This window comes from Diabrotica virgifera, chromosome 9, assembly GCF_917563875.1.
Source record: "Diabrotica virgifera virgifera chromosome 9, PGI_DIABVI_V3a".
Lineage (NCBI taxonomy): Eukaryota > Metazoa > Arthropoda > Insecta > Coleoptera > Chrysomelidae > Diabrotica > Diabrotica virgifera.
In genome coordinates, this window is record NC_065451.1 from 52,517,511 (window position 1) to 52,535,904 (window position 18,394).

At 33.7% G+C, this 18,394-nt stretch overlaps 1 protein-coding gene across 1 annotated transcript in view; it reads right to left on the reverse strand.

Annotated features, from left to right (window-relative positions):
- Nucleotides 1-8,256: 8,256 nt before the first annotated feature.
- LOC114327201 (O-acyltransferase like protein) overlaps nucleotides 8,257-18,394 on the reverse strand; it is a 308,829-nt gene continuing 298,691 nt past the window's right edge. The window contains exons 10-11 of the mRNA XM_028275735.2: nucleotides 13,960-14,149; nucleotides 8,257-9,808 (exon numbers count right to left, since the gene is read on the reverse strand). Of these exons, the coding sequence (XP_028131536.1) occupies nucleotides 9,504-9,808; nucleotides 13,960-14,149 (495 nt within the window). The 3' untranslated portion in view covers nucleotides 8,257-9,503. The remainder of the gene's footprint in view (nucleotides 9,809-13,959; nucleotides 14,150-18,394) is intronic.

The window sequence follows — 18,394 nt, forward strand, 5'->3', positions numbered from 1 at the left end:
AATGTCGAGTATGTCGACAATTAGCAAACGATCAGAATGACGTTCCGTGCGCACTAATTTGAAATTTTAGGTTAATCTGGCTGCGCTGACTTATTGAAAAAGTATGCATTAATGTTTCAACAAGTTGCAAAGAGACCAAATAATCTCAAACTTTTGAAACTTTTAACCTCACTATTAACTTGCGATTGTCAAATTCATAGGATATTCCATAATTGTTTGATTGCAGGTTTTTCAAGTGTAAATGAATTTTAAATAGATTCATATAGAGACAATTTATTATGTGCAAACCTCATGATAGAGTAATGCAATGTAATGAATCTAAAATATTACCATATAGATGCAAAACCAGAAAAAACCAGCAAAACAAATTTTCATAGATTTTTAATTTTCTATCGTTACTCGTAAACTCGTAACATTTACAGAAAGGTTTAAAAAAATTAAAAAGAAACGTAAACCTAAACGTCAGTAAACGAGGTAAGATTCAAAACCACAATCAAACATATCTCAGTACATTGAAACCTTACCTTGTTTCCTAACATTTCGTTTACTTTTTTTAAATTTTACTAACTCTTTATTATAATAATTATAGTATAATAATTACTGAAACTGCAGCAGTCTTGCTGCAGCTGTATTTTTTATCACATTTCCACATACACAACATTTAGCCGCGTGCTTTCCTTCTATCTTTAATACTTTGAATGATAATATATCATAGTTTTTATTCAGTTTTCTGCCACTCATTTTGATTCTGATCAGATCAGATCACATTCAAAGTTTACAACTGAATAATTTCATAACATAACCTCACTTTTTTCCATTATGGACACGTTGCTGACATTGTCGACATTGTCGACATTGTTGACACGTTCTCGACATTGTCGACACGTCTGTGTCGACAATTAAAGTCGACGTGTCGATGCCCATCTCTGGACATCATCCCATCCTACACAACACAAACTAGCAGCCTACCTTAACATGATACATAGACTAACAGAAATTCCCATGTCAAAATAACTTCGAGAGAGAACTGAACATCATTAAACAAATAGCAGTAAATTATGGCTATAACGAAAAAAAAATTAACAAAATTTTAAACCAAAAACTCCATAACAAAGCCCTGAAATTAGTCTATCCACCACCACAGAAAGAACCCAGTACCTTCTGCTCTATCACATATACTGGCAAGATAACAAAAATAGCCAGATACATAAAAAAGAAAGGAATAACACCAGCTTTCAGAACTAACAACAACTTAAGCAAATATATTAAGAACAATAAGAGCCGAAAGAGAAAACAACTAAAGAGTGGTGTTTACAAACCAACTTGTGGTGTCTGTCCGAAAACTTACATCGGTCAAACTGGCAGGACTTTTGACAAACGGATAGCAGAACACAAAAGGGCTTTCAACAATAGAAAAACAGTCACTTCTACATACGCACTTCACCTTCTAGATCATAATCATTCTTTAAATGAACAGTTTCAAATTCTGCATATTCAAAATAAAGGCCTTAAGCTATCTTTATTAGGATCTATGGAAATTAATAAATTGAAAAATACAGATATAATTCTGAATGACCAACTCAAGACAAACAGCTCCCCACTCCTCAACCTGTTCAGTTAAAGACTTTAAAAAGGCAAACCCATAGTAAACTAAATCACTTGAGAAAGGCACTCTGCCGAAAAAGCTGTAGTCACATAGTTGTAATACATTTTGTGGAAGTATAGAAAACAAACTTTTTCAGTTTTTTATTGTTAGATAAAATTAACTTCCATCAAGTAACGGTCGAATTCATCAACTAACATATTTTCAATTTGTTCCGGCTACTCTTTTAATATCATCAACCCATCTCATCTGTGGTCTTCCTCTCGGTCGTTTACTTTCGAAAGGTCTCCAGTGTTAATATTATTGCATTCTAACGTTGGTCTTTTTGTCTAGCAGTCTGGCCTGTGAAGCTCCATTTAAGTTTGGCAACTTTTGTTCTTATCTCCTCGACTTTTGATTTTGATCTTACCCAGTTGTTTTTTTTTATCTGACCGTCGTATACCTAACATTGCTCTTTCTGTTGGCTAGTTTATGTATATTTGCCTTGGTTAGGCAGTGAGAGGTAGCAGATATAGGATACGGCAGTTAACCTTTTAACTGCCAACGTTCCCATTTTGGGAACACCTATTAAAACATTTTTTTTTGGATTGTTTATGCAATTATTTTTGTAAATCGCACTACATAATGTTTTGTAAAGGTAAGGGGCTTGCTAGTTTATCAAAAAAATTTACTTAGATTTAGGTTCATTTTCTTAAAAAAAAAAGTAAAAAGCACAAAAATTCAATTTTTTGATTCGTTTTACGGTTTTTGCCATCAAGTCAGCAAAAATTATTCTATTGCTATTATTTTTTCAAGTAAGGTAGCCAATTGACTACCTTAGTAAATAGTTTATACTGCGCTTGAATTCTTTCATTACTTTTTGAAAAAAATTGTCGGAATTAGCCATGTCCCAAAATGGGAACGTTGGCATCATTGAGTACCTAATATACCCTAATAAATTATAATGTCGTTTCTGTTTGCTCGTAAATTTTCAAGGGCAATAACGATTAGTGCAATCGCCTTTCAAGTGATAATAGGAATTTAGGAATAACAAACAGTCGATAGAGCTGTTCAAGAAGAACACATGTGTACGGGATGCTTTGGAAGATGTGGAAACCTCATTATCCTCTAACATTGATGTTGTAATACTTACTCCCATTTCAGGAGACCGAGATATTGATAGTGACGAGGACACTCTTGAGGACCAGATTTTGGACGTGGTTGACATGCCAATAGAGGTTCCTGGAGAGGTAGAAATTCATTATGGTGATGCCGAATCAGATGACGAAGAAGAATCAGTTGGAAGTCAAGCATCACAAAAAAGGAGGAAATCTGAAAAAGTGGCAATCCAGCAAGAAGCCCAAGATCCACCTAAAGTAGGAGCGAGCATATGGGTAAAACGGAGTTTGAAATATTCTCTTTGTTTTTTACTCCAGAAATTATTAGTTTTATACGTAATCAAAGCGAAACTTACGCTCGAAGGGGTCTAAATTTTCAAAATTTTACAGTTTCTGATGAAGATATTCGTCAGTTTATTGGCTTGCTCCTGATTAGCGGATATCATCATCTACTCGACGAAAATGACTACTGGTCAACGGCGGATGACATGCAGGCTCCAAACCTTGCAAAAACAATGAGCCGTGAAAAATTCAGAATAATAAAAAGATATCTTCACGTTTGTGATAACTCTAATTTAGCTCACTCAAAAGTAGCTAAAGTTTGACCACTTTTCGAAAAATTAATATTCAGCAGTTTGGAGTTTTTCATAAACATGTAAGCATTGATGAATCAATGGTTCCATATCATGGCCATCACTCAGCTAAAATTATGTTAGAAATTCTGCAAAATAAGAACAGCCATGTTGTATATGCAGCTACTCCCTTCTGAAATCTTTATCAGAAAACGGTATACGGGCTTGTGGTACAGTTCGAGAAAATAGGATCAACAAATGTCCTTTAGTTTCATCCTCAATCATCAAAAAACAAGATCGAGGGACCTATGATTACAAATCAGATAGCGATGTAAGTAAGCTTTCTAGTAACCCCTGTTCAAAATTCCACCAGAAGAGTGAAGTCTGAACATAAAAAGATGTAACTCAACCAAATTTGATAAGACAATATAACATTGGAATGGGTGGGGTTGACCTTTTTGAACGTTTAGCTGCTTCTTATCGTCCCCGACTTGGATCAAAAAAATGGTGGTGGAACTTGATTGCTCATGGATTGAATTTGGCGGTTGTGGCAGCTTTTCGCTTTTTTCAACATGAGAATGCAAATATAACACACCTTGAGTTTCGCAGAAACGTTGCTCTAGCCCTTGTAAAAGCAGGTTCAGGTCAAAGAAAAAGAAAAGGCGGTCCATCTGCCCCTGTTCTAAGCGACATAAAATTTGACGGGATGAATCACATTCCCGAAGGCACTAACCAAGGGCGTTGTGTTGTGTACTATAAAAATACTAGACTTTTTTCAAACAGTTAAGTATTTTATTTTTAGAAAATACATAATACCTTACATGCCAACGTTCCCAAAATGGGAACAACATGATAAAGACAAAATACAGCAGCAATATTTTTTTTTACTTCAAAATCTATTAAAATATGTCAAAATCAATAGACCTTTTACATATTATCTGTTTATTCCAAATATTTCGTATAGCCGCCATTAAAAGGTTTATTTAACGGAAAGGTCGACGGAAAAAGAGGAATTGGTAGGAAGAAATATTTATGGCTTAGAAACAGTCAATGAACTGGTTTATCAGCAGATGAATTATTTCATGCCGCACCAGATCGACAACAATATCGGCAAGTTGTCATGGAAGCTACCCACGCCTAAAATTTGGGCACGGTACTTAAAGAAGAAGAAGCCTTGGTTAGGATACGGGTTTGACATTAATATATCATGATAGGAAGGATGAACTGGTTGAACACTTCAAGTATTGGGGTATTTTCCGGTTCTTAAGTATCCAACTAAGTTTTACAAATCCTGCCCATGCTAGTCTGACTCTCCCAGTAATTTCCGCACTTTGGTTCTCTTTGTCAAGTTTCAGGATTTGGCCTAGTAGACTAAGAGCCAATAAACCTATACATGTGAAATTTGCTAATCATTTTAGGCACGATAAGACCCTGTAACTTAAATAGTAGAACCTAAAAGAAAACGAATGAACACTGTGCCGTCTCTTTTTAGTGGCACATGCGTCGACAGTGGCTATTATGAACGAGATAAATAAATTAAAAGGTGCTTGCTTATTCCCATAATTATATTTTTTTCATTTTTATAAGTTCTATGTGATTTAAAAATCAAATTCAGCGTAATTTTAACCCGACATAATTGAACTTGCCCGACAACACATTCAGATAGCCATTCGTCAACGCAAGTGATAGAATTAAAGATCAAAATGGTTCTCGATATAAGAATGAAAGTTTTGAAGTAGGTCTGGCTTTATAACCAACAACGTCGTCGATGCTTATCTCATAAACTACAAAGACAATGGAAAGGTCGTGTATGAAGTTAAAAAGAAAATAAATGACGTACTATACCGAACTAAGAAGTTTCCAAAAGGTAAACCAAAAGTTGTTCATATCAATCGTCTTGCACCATATGCTGGCTCAAATGAAACAGAAGAAACACGGGACATCTTGGATATTAGTGCACCCTAATATGTCTGTGTAGATTTTGGCATTTGATCCGACCATCACTTGTAACACCGTTGCCGTATCCTCTATTTTTTCATACTATCACGTTACAATTTTTTGTGATATTATACACGAGCGGGATACCCTCAAAAAAGCGCTTAATTTTCGAGATACTGACTACGGAGGGGTGAATGGCTAATTTTAGTCATACTTTATATTTTCGAGGATGCTGAAAACGAAAATGAGGTTTATTTTGAATTTTATCTGGGCGAACATTGTCAAAATCGCAATTTTAACCTAAAAATAAAAAAAAAATGAAATCACGTTTTTTGCGTTTACCTCACTACAACTCTGTTCCATTTTAATATTTTTTTCTGAAATTTTTACAGTATATAGCTGTTACATTTTTGAAGACAAAGGTACCTACTTCAAGTTTTTATTCTTATCATGATAAAGGTTACGAAGTTTTAAAAGAAAAGTGTGCGGATTTGTGCATTGCAAAGTTTGATTGCAAAAGTTGTGTGACGAAGTTTCAAATTTAGCTTTTTAATCACGTTTATTTGAAAGTAAAGAGTACAAAGAAGTTTTCTGGTAAGTTTTAGATCAAAATATTTTATATAAAAAGAATAGTGCAACTTTTAATGTCGACATCAGAAATCCCCAATATAACACTTATATTTTGAGAAACAGACTATCTAGGTCTAATTTCTCACCTTTAGTACTATCCTTGGATTATAAGCTTTCATTTGACACCTCATTTGTCATTCTACCTAGTACAATGACGAAGAAGTAAACGTTCTTATTCTATTAGTCTTGTACGTACATTTAACATTGATTGAAATTATGTAAGAAATGCCATGGCAACACTGTGACGCACAAACATAAGATTCAGCTGTGCGTTACATAGGGTGCATTAACATCCAAGATGTCCGAAACACGGGCACTCCAATCTGAGATGAAAAATGTCGGAGAGCCGAAGTTTAAGTAATTTATGTCAAATTGCGCCGAAAGAAAGACTGCTACATTCGGCGTCATCACAGAAATTCAGCAAGGTTTGTTTAGTGTTCCGGAAAACGTCTCTCTAGCCCATTGTGTTGCCCAATTCGTCGGATTACTAAAGAGTCTCGTCCGTATTTAATAGAAAGGTCAGCCCCTTGGACGAGTTAAAATATCAGCAGCCTAAAGTTAGAGGAGTACTACAATTAGAAGGTGGTCCTCAATCTTTGCTGTATATGGTGACCACTACCAGGAAGTCTTATATAGACACGCAAAGCTAGGAGAACATATGGCGTGCTCTAATTTAAAAAGATGGTGTGTAATTATGAAATTAAAAATTTGGCTGTACCAAAGATAGGCCATGCACTAGAAAATCTAGATTTGAAGATTGTGAGAAACAATCTTGAATTTATTTTCAGAGAAACCGACATACGAATTACTGTGTGTTGCATTAAACCGAAGAAGTCGTGCTCCTCAAAGATAGTAAACTGTTATTTCTTCTTGAGCGTGTATGCGGAGCTGGAGAGTCTTGTAAATTCCGCCATCCTGAACCTTCATTCAGAGTTTCTGATCGAAAGGGTCAGATTTAAGAGGGGAGCAGTGTAAGGAAAATAGTAATTTCGACCAACCCCGGTAACAGCTGCAACTCTACCATCTGATTCACGCAAGTCTAGATATTTCTCGGCGTTGTTGCAGGAAGCGGCTGGAGTCGAGACCATGTGGGTTTAGAGATGAGCGGAACATTCTAGAAAATAACCCATTTAATATAGCGCGCTGGGTGCTGGCACACAATTAGTTAGTTATAGGATGAAATTCCGAAATGCAAACTTATACATAAATATAATCTTATACAGGGTGTCCAGAAACTCTCCCGACAAACGAAGACTGGAGATTCTTCAGATAATTTTAAGTCAATTTAACCCAATTCACCTAGTTCGAAAATGCTTCCTAAGGGAGATAGATCCCTTTGAAGGTGGAGTCATGGAATTAGTTTTGCTTAGATATTTCAAGAACGCTTCAATTTAGGAAAACAAAAACTGGTACACTTATTAATCTTGCAGAGATAAATCAATTACATCAATTACGAATTTCTAGTAACGGTCATAGGCGCCCGTTCTGGGTGAGGTAACGGTTATTTTATCATATAACTTTTTTATCTTTAACTTCTAAGCATTTTTTATACTGGATTAGTCAATTGTAAGGTATTCTAGTACTTAAAGGTGCTCTTGCTTTAAGTCGGTAGGATGCACCGTTTTCGATAAAAATCAATTTGAAAATTTTTCGTTTATTGAATTTGAAAAAAATTTTCAAAAAAAAAACTATTTAGAAAAACGAAAACTGGTACGTTTATTTATCTTCCAGAGATAAATCGATTTCCTTAGTTGCGAAATTCTAGTACCGGTCATATTCGTCCGTTTTTGGTGGGTTATTTTATCGCATAACTTTTTTGTCTTTAATTTTTAAGCATTTTTTACATTTGATGATTAAATTATGAGGTATTCTAGTACTAAAACGTACTATTACTTTAAATCAGTAAAATACACCGTCTTTTTTTGACAAAAATTTTCAAATTTCCTTCAAATTTAATAAACGAAAAATTTTCAAATCGATTTTTCTAGAAAACGGTGCATCCTATCGCATTAAAGCAAGAGTAACTTTGAGTACTAGAATACCTCACAATTTAATAATCCATTGTCAAGAATGCTTAGAAGTTAAAGACAAAAAAGTTATGCGATAAAATACCAGATGCCCTACCCAAAACGGGCGCCTATGACCGGTACTAGAAATTCGTAATTGATGGAATCGATTTATCTCTGGAAGGTAAATGAGCGTACCAGAAAACTAATTCCCAGGCGCCATCTTCAAAGGGCTCTAGCTCCCTCCAGAAGCATTTTCGGACTAGGTGAATTGGGTTAAATTGTCTTAAAATTACCTGAAGAATCTCCGGTCTTCTTTGTCGGGAGAGTTTCTGTACACCCTGTATAAATCCGAACTGTGGGTTTTATTTTAACTGTAAACTCGCTACACTATATTAAAATAAAACAGGTAAAATTTCATATTATTTTTATTTTTAATGAACACTGGCTTAAACGTGTACACGTTTCAAAGTTTTTTTAAGAATATTATTTTTATGTTAAAATCTATTTTATACACATTCATACACAATCACAAACACTTCTAATATTTACAAATAACATACAAGCGCTTACTAGTCCATGTACTCACGGTTTTTGCTCCAAATTCCAAAGAACCGCTTGGATTGACATGGAATTTGGCATAAACGTAGCTACCATGTCAAAGAAAAAAGTGATATTGTGCCGATGCGTGCTTATGCCCTGGGGGTGAGTTCCTCACCCAAAGAATATACATTCAAAATAAGTCAACAAATGGCTAAACTGACTAATTCTAAGCAACTTTTGTTACATAGCGTTTTTTCATTAAGTTAATACTTTTCGAGTTATTTGTGCGCAAATGTTCATTTTCAACAAAAGAAACACGTTTTTCGACGATTATTTACAAATAACTCAAAAAGTATGTATTTTATCGAACAAAAACATTCTTGGAAAAAATATAGCATATAAAAAAGTGAAAGTAAGTGCTACATGAATGAGGTCACTAGAGCCAGGTTAGCTATGTTAGGTCTGGATCCGGCGTATGAAAAAAAAGTTGATTAATAGCAAGCTGAAAATTTGTTAATACTTAAGGGTGTCTAGTCGGACAAACTTTGATATATGGGAACACTGGAACAGGGGAAGTTTTAATCGTGGAACAGTTTAAAAATTTGGAACGGTCAGACTACGAAAACGGCACACTTATTTTGTCCGACAGAACAGACTTAAACTCTCCGAACAGAGATTAAACTCTCACGCAAAAATCAGACTGCTGTTTATCACCAAGTGGGCGTTTTAATGAGTGGAATATGTAGAATACGTCAAATGATATGAATTATGACAGGTGATAAATAGCAGTCTGATTTTTGTATGAGAGTTTAATCTCTGTTCGGAGAGTTTAAGTCTGTTCTGTCGGACAAAATAAATGTGCCGTTTTCGTGGTCTGACTGTTCCAAATTTTTAACCTGTTCCACAATTAAAACTGCCCCTGTTCCAGTGTTCCCATATATCAAAGTTTATCCGACTAGACACCCTTAAGCTATTAACAAATTTTCAGCTTGCTATTAATCAACTTTTTTTTCATACGCGGGATCCAGACCTATGTGCTTGCCAAATAATGCCAATCCAATCGGTTCTTTAAAATTTGGAGTTTTGCACCATTTTACCGTGAGTGAATAGACCATTACGTAGCTTTAATTTTTTCTTCTGCATCTTTCGTTAATTTTCTCCTACTACATTTCTTTTTTAAGTACAAATTTCTCACTTTTTGAAAAGGTATTTCGAACGTGAGTGTCAGAATTATTGCGATTAATATAATACAAGCGTATTCGGTAAGGTTTAGTACTATCCAGAAAAAATTTGTTTCGTTCGATGACCTGGTAATACCAACGTTGTAGAAGTATACTGGAAACTGGGTAAGGTATACTGTGTAGGATATTTTTGTCCAGAGTAAAAATATTTTGTTGGAGAAGAGGTAACCAGCAATATCTAAAATATAAAAAGTATTTAAAGAAAAAATCATTAATAAAGCATATTTATGTAACTTAAAATTATTACACTTTTTAAAATATAGATTGTATAGATACATTGGCATTTGTTAGTTGTTTCAGAGTCTACTACAAAGTGAAAAATCTTCTTCTTCTTTCTTTATTTAAGAAAATTTTGCTTGTTCATCGGAGGATTGTTGTCGCAATGAAAGATTTTCATTCCATCTCTTGCGCGATTGGCCTATACTTCTTTTACCACTTGGTGATTTGAGCCTTACTATTTTAACAACTCTCGTAGCCATTACTATACTGATGTGATGGTTTCAGTTTATTTTCTATTTAGTGTCTACTCGTTTATCCTTTGTACAGTACATTTTGTTCTAATGCTGTCACTCCTCACTCGATTTCTCAGTGTGTTTCCTGCAATTATTCTCAATATTCTCGTTTCTGCCGTTTTTAGCACTCTCTGTGTTTTGGTTGGTACTGTGACGGCTCTTGTTTCTGATACGTTCTGATTCGATAGATTCTTGATTTCCTCTCACAGTTAATGTATCTGTTACGCCATATAGTAGCATTAAGGCATCCTGCTAATCCTGCTAATCTATTTCCTCTGTGTACTTGAGACTTGATCCTTCTTTTTCAACGTCTCCAATGCTAACATGCACTAAAATACATGTTTTTGCTTTTTCACTGATTAGTAAGTATTGTTTTGGTTTGCTGATTTTAAATCCTTTTGCTTTCATATTAAATCTCTAAAGTAGTCTTAGAAGGCGATCTTCATTTTGGGCTATCAATATTAAATTGACTACTTAATAGACTATTTATATTTGTTCTTCTCCATTCTGTATCTTTTATATTATATTCCATACTATACTTCGCCAGGTTTCTGTTAGCCATTTTGTAACGTTCTGATCATAGCAAGACCAGGGCATTAAGCAATACCACACTGCTGGGAGAAACGAGGGGAGGAATGCCTCGAACATCCCTTAAGATATTCAAAAGAAAAACGTCCACCGTTTCATCCATCAAAATGGTGCTCTGCCCGACTGCTCAGCCCTGGGTTCGTTCCCTGTTCATTCTTCCTTCCAGGTTAAAGCTTTACGTGATATGGCATTTTATATTTAACTAGCTGTTAAAGTATTTAAAATGGTTTAGATGTTTTATCTCTTCTCCATTACGAGAAAGTAGACCTTTATCTATATTAAACTTTTTAACTGCCATCCACTTTATCTTTCAAATGTTAATTTCAAGAGCCGTCCGATAACTTACTTCTCTGATTAAATTTAATAATGCCTAGAGATGTTAAAATAACCTGTATATCCCTGTCTCCTCTTATCTCATAGACCACATTATCATCACATCAACATTGCCTTGATAATCTGTTTTGATCTTGATATATTTCAGGATTCGTCTCCATTCTGACATATTTTGTGGTTTCCTTCTCCATTTTTGTTTTATTTTTAAGGTTGGTATATAATTTTATATTTGTGCGATTAATGTTGTAATGTTGAGATCCTAGTATTTTTTGTCTAGTTCAAAGTTGTATTTTCTTCGCCAAATTCCTTTTTGTGTTGTGCCGTTGTATATGTGTCACAAGATTTTAGTCTCAAAAAAACCTAATAATCTTTCCTTACTTTTAGAAAATGTTCAGCTTTCTGAACCACATGTGAGTACCGGTCTTACGTTTTGCGGAACTGTTGCTATATTATATCTGTATTGATAAGTTAAAAGGTCTTAAGTCAAAAATACTGATTTTGACAAAGTTTGTTAGTATGTTAAAAAAATTGATATAAAGCACTACAAATCGATTTATTTTCATCTCTATTGTCTCTATTTTGAAATTATCTATTAAATTCAATTAAGTTTATCGATTTAATCGAATTTATCGGTAGAATAGTTTTATCGATTTTTTAACGTACTTTTGACTTTTTCACTTAAGACTATTTTACTTATCAGTACAGATATAGGCTTCTAACTAAAATCTTATACAGTGTATATACTGTAAATATAAACACCTAAGATGAATAAAGCAGTTTTAGCACTTAACAAAATTATGTAATAAGTACATTAGTGTGGCCCTTAACATATGTGAGAAAATTTAAATTTTGAAATTTCACCCTCTCACACCCCAAAAGTTTTCCATTATACATAAAACTTAAACGTGCGAAATTTCATGAAAATCTGTGAATATTTAGAGGTGGCCCCGGGTCTGGAAGTTTCGTATATTCGTTATTCATGTTAGTATATTGCCATTATAAAATAATGGGATATATAAAATAATTTTAATAATTTATTAATAAAAATAAATAATTTCTATGATCGTTAACACCTATAAGAAAGATTCACTACAGTTATTACTTCTTATGTTGTTTTGTTTTCAAGATTCCGCTTTTTATATAGCCCGGAAACATTTTTCGATGCTCCCCGACTACTTGCAAGAGGTACTGTAACTGTTCTCCCTTATTAGTGAGTTTTTGTTAAGATATTCAATCAGTGCAACTCCTCTTTCTGTCCTGTCATTTGTCGTCACGAAATTCTTCACTATATTTTAAGTTGCCTTGAAACTTTCATCATCTTTCCATTGAACCGGATCTCTTTTTAAAAAGTCATCAAGAAGTCCAAGCATGTTGAAGAATTGTTTGGAGTTTACAGTAAAAACTTCTCCAGAACTTTGCTCTCCAAAAAAATGCACAAGATTTCATATCAGTAGGACGTTTTAGAGGGTGTTCAGCCGCTTCATTCTCCATAGTTGCAACCATTAATCTTTTGGATTCTGGAAGTATCCTGGAATCAAAAAGACTCATCGGAAACAGATTTTCAGATAGATATCATAAGTGTTTTTGAAGTTTTTGGCTCGTAACTATGGCACTTCTTTCGTTAAGGAGCTGTTTGCTAAGTCGAAATCATTGAATGGCGCTTCAATATCTAATGGTGCTTGTATCTAGTCCCTCAAGTATACGCTGACTGCGAAGAGCGCTGATTTACAATTCCCTTCGGCTCCGAAGCTGTGATTAATTGGCTGTGAAGCAACCACATCTTTATAGCATAGATAACTTTAGACCACCATCTCGCCTCTGCATGGCTCCAGAATAATAGAAACGAACCAGTTGGAAGCCAGTTCAAAAGTACTTTTGTCTATAATTGAACAGCTGTCTTGAATCTTTCGAAAATACTTATTTTAAGGCTAGATCATTTACTACTCATTACCTCATCAAACACAGATCCAACTATAAGTTCCGAAATGCGGTGGTGGCAGGCTAAAAAAAGTAAGTCCTTTCTGGAGTTATGCTGAAGAATGGTACATGTTCCAGACTTCAGCCCTGAGTCGCATGCAGTAGTATCGAAACATAGAGCTGCGACTTCATGAACAATACCCCATTCCTACAAACATTCCAAAATGGCATTTTCCTGGGCAATTCCCGTTCCATTGTGTAATTTTGGAACACCCACCAGCTGTTCATATCCACGATTGACATTTGACACAACAACAGAAAGGCGACCCACATGTTTCTTGGAAGTTAAGTCCTCCATTAGCTTATCGTCCAAATGAAGAATAACAGGTCCAGAAATTAAAAAGTCTTTTTTTTTAATTTTGTTGCAATCTTGAATCGAGTTATCCCTCTCTCGCGCTGAATATAGTTGCGATTGATGACTAACGAGCTTACATCATGACCAAGACTGGATACTACATCACTAATAATAAATGTGGCTGTCTTGTACGATACCTGGATTCTATCGAGGGAAGACAAAAATTCAGAAGTCATGATTTTGATTCGTGCTCTTTTAGGTAAGGTTTCACCTTCAGAAGTCGCAGCCGCACCAACGTTAGCATCATCATTGTTGTCCAAGTCCATTTAACCTTCACCAATTTTAATATTCTTTATTCCTGTGCTTAACTGTAACTGATAGGCGATTAATTATTAATATATTTTACATTATTGGCAGAAATTCGTAGTACATGACTAATTTTAATTGCATGGGGTCTCAGGGGCTCGGGGCCACCTTTAAATATTTTCAGATTTTAATAAAAATTTATATTTTTAAGTTTATTCATAATTGGAACAATTTTAGGGGGTGAGAGGTAACAATCGTTAAATTTCATTTTTAAGGGCCACCCTAAAGTAAATGTTACTATTATATCAATCTACTTACCTTTGTATCCTAACTGCCAAACAAATATGATCCAAGCGAACGAAAAGCACCACAAAATGGGTGATACAGCAGCGTACCAAGCAGCATCCTGAGCATTGTAAACGTAATCTATGTTTCCCATATATGCTGCTCCAAAAAATGATACACAGAATGTCAGAATTGCTAAGGCGTTTCCAATATTTACCTGGGTCTAAAAAACAAAATAAACATTAATCACTTGAGGCGTTTTAAAATATTATCTAATAGTGAAACGAAGTCCTTTTTCCACGGAAAGTTATTCAGAGAAGACAATAAGAATATAGAGTTGGAGGTTATGCAGTTTTATTTTTTTACTTTTAGCTTCTTTTTCTTCTTGCAGTACTGTCTCCTATCGGAGGTTGGCTACCATCACAGCAATCTTAACTTTGTTGACTGCAGCTCTGAACAACTGTATTGAACTGCACCCATACCACTCCCTTAAATTTCGCTACCAGAAAACCCTCCTACGTCCCACATTTCTCTTTCCCGAGGTTTTTCCTTGGTTGTTGGGTTTGAGGACTTTTAGGTTGTTACCTACTTATTTATTGAAATTTATTAACATGCCTAAAGTGTCTCTATGTCGTATGCGGTCTACGTGAAAACATTATAAAACACAGTGTGTACTTATACAGAGTGGGCCAAATAAAAGTGTCCACATCGATATTTGGCAGTATTTATTAGATTTTACGAAAATGACGAAACAGGTCGATTTTTGTTCAAAGGGGGACACATTTTTACTCTATTATTCTCCATTGTTTTATGTTTGCCATGGTTTTCAGGTGGTCTTCCACGTCATCCAACCATCTCGTTCTGGAATATCCTTTTTTAGAATTTCTATCAGCTTCCATTGTTATATTTTCCTTGTTGTTTTTGCATCGTCTTGTCTCTGCACAATGCACACGTCCCAGCAATGACAGTCTTTGACTTTTCACAAATCGTACAATATCGTAACGTTTATTCAATTCATTAACCTCGTTGTTTCTCCTGATTCTTCATGTGCCGTCTCCCTCTTGCACCGGGCCATATACTTTTCTCAGTATTGTTCTCTCGAATACCCTAAGTTGGCCTTCATCTCTTTTCGTCATTACCCAGGTTTCACAATCATAGGTTACTACGGGTCTAATCGATGTTCTGTAGATAGTCATTTTGGTTCTTTTGTCTAATAATTTCGATGCCATCAATCTTTTATTAGCACAGTATGTACGATTCCCGCTGGAAATACGTGCATTAATTTTGCTACTTACTAAATTCTTCTGGTTGATTTATGTGCTCACATAATATGTGAAGGTATCCACACGTTCAATAGTATAGTTGTCTATTACGCCAGGGCAGATAAATAAAAATGAGCGATTTCAGGGTAAAAATAAATACAGGTATTTGAAGGTGCTAAATCGTAGGGGGCCATAGTTAATTAAAAATACATACAGAGGTACTCGCAAATCAACCTCAGTTTTTTATAAACAAAGGCCAAAGTCAGAAAATATGGTTTTTTGCCTGTAGCATTTTTTGTATCATATTTACAGCAAAAGTTTTGTTATGAAAGTTGTGTATCATAAAAAATCGATTAATTTTAATTTTTATTAGTTAAAATTGATAAATAATTAACCGAGATAATTGCAAAAAACCACATTTTTTGCACTATTTTATAAATGTTAATAACTTTTAATAAATATCCCCTAAGGACCATATTGCACCTCGATTATGAGGTTATTATGTGCCTTTATTAGAGTGCAAAGTATCAAGAAGATCGTTTTGTTAGTTTACGTGTTACGTTAATTGTTTATCCAAAACATTGAATGTTTAAACATCTATTGTTGCCCAAGAAGTATTTTCAGAGCTTTTTAGCAAAGTGAAATGAGTTCTTAAAGACTCAAACTACTTAGAAATTAAAAAAAAAACGATACATTTATTATTTAAATGTTCTTAAACAAGTCGTTAATAAATAGTGAGTTTTTTTCTTATAAACAATTAGAATAACTTTGTTATTTTTCACGACAAATAATTATAATTAGTTGTATCAGAAAAGTGGTGAACAGACACACATTAAAAACTAAAAGTAAACTTTCTATGACCAATAATACCCAAGTTATACTTTTTTTTTGAAAAATCATATCTGTATTGTTTATAAATATTAAGAGTCGAAATTTGCACAGAATCATAATAGGCATCTATATGTTACACTGCAATTAATAACTACAGTATATCATCTATTTAAAATGAGTAATAACCCTTTAAAATAAAGGTACTCAAGCTGACTTAACTGGGACCGTGTGATGGGGGAAGGATCTCTGAGTCCGCTTTCGCGCGTCGAGATTTTGATATTGAAATTTCAAATTGGAGCGCTTGAAAATTTTTACAATAACTCCGGTTCCAGAGAACCTAGAGCCTTCATTTTTTTTTAAATTGGGGTAACTCGACGAAATATTAACGACTAGCTAATTTTCATTCACCGGAAAAATCGGGAAATTCTGGAAAATGAACTTTTTTGTTCAACTTTCATTTACAACGTTAACACTAATATATTTCAATAAATATTTTCATAGCATATTATAAATTTGTAAATAAATAATAGAACGTACAGTATATGTATATACAGGGTGGTTCATCGTATTTGCCTCGGTCTCTGTACGGAAAACGATTGATATTTAAAAAAATTCTTCACAGTCATTTACAGGGCCATTAACACTACAATCTAAAACTAATGATAATTATGCAGGGTGCTTCAAGAAAGAGGGGTATGTTAAAGTTATATTTTCTCTTACGGAACACCCTACACGTGAGCCATTTTTGAATTTTCCTTAAAAAATAAGCTATATTTTTATAAGGGTTTCCTACATCTAAATACAGGGTGTTTATAAGAATATATGATTTTTATAAGAATGTAAGGTTTTAGAAAAAAAAAATTAATATCTACGAATCTAAGAATCGGTGACAAATTTTTCCTTGGACCTTTATAATAGACTATTCAGCATATTGGAACAGATGTTTATTGTAATAAAATTTATAATAATTTATTCGTACATTTTTAGATTTAAAAATTAATTAAAAACAAAAACATTCAACAAAACTGAAAACATAAACAAAAACATACTTCATTATAGGGCCAAAACTAGTTTTAATGTGTATCTACAAAAACACATAATATGTGTTTTTGTGTTTTGTGTTTCTTCACAATACACCAGGGTAGAAAAATAAATATAAGCGATTTCAGGGTAAAAATCAATACAGGTATTTGAAGGTGCTAAATCGTAGGGGGGATATAGTTTATTAATAATACATACAGAGCTACTCGTAAATTCTTAGATTCGTAAATACCTATTTATTTTTATTTCTAAAACTTTACATTTTTTTTTATTGAAATAAATCAAAACACCCTGTACTTAGGTATAGTCTAGCTTATTGTTTAAGAGCAATTCAAAAATTTCATCAGGTGTAGGGTATTCCATAAAAAATATATCTTTGATATACCACTCTTTTTTGAAGCACCCTGTATAATTAATATTATTTTTAGATTGTAGTGTTAATGGCTTTGTATATTTCTAAGAAGAATTTTTTTAAATCAAGTCGTTTTCCGTACTGACACTGAGGCGAATAAAATGAACAACCCTGTATATAAATAAATATATACATACTATAATTATATTTTAATATTTATTCACAAATTTATATTTTATGAAATATTTATCACAATATATTAGTCGTTGTAAATGAATGTTGAATAAAAAAATTTATTTTCCAGAATTTTCCGATTTTTCCGGTCAATGAAAGTTAGCTAGTTGTTATTCTTTCGTCGAGTTACCCCAATTTTATAGCAAAATCTCGACTAGAGAAACTGGACTCCGACATTCTTCCATATCACACGGTCCCAGCTCAGTCAGCGTGAGTAACTTGAATTTAAAGGGTTATTACTCGTTTTATATAGAAGATATTTCGTACTTATCAATTGTCATATAAAATATAGATATTTATTACGATGCTGTAAAAATTTCAGCTCTTAATATTTATAAACAATAGAGATGTGCTTTTTCAAAAAAAAGTAAAACTTGGCTATTATTGGTCCTAGAAAGTTTTTTTTTTCATTTTTATCTGCATTTTTTTACCAGCCTTTTGACACAACCAATTATAATTATTTATCAGAAAAAATGACAAAGATATTCTAATTGTTTATAAGGAAAAAACTTACCATTTCTTTATCGAGTTGTTTAACAACATTTAAAAAACAAATATATTATTTTTACTTTATCGTACTATATACGTAGTATAGTATAATAGATAAAGTTATAGGATCGTGCAAAAAAAAATTTTTCAGATTTCACTTTTTTTCGACGTTTTGAGTCCCCCTGAGTCTAAAAAGCAAATAAAAAAAACATGTCGGAAGTATGTACGTACGTACGTACGTACGTATGTACGTACGTAT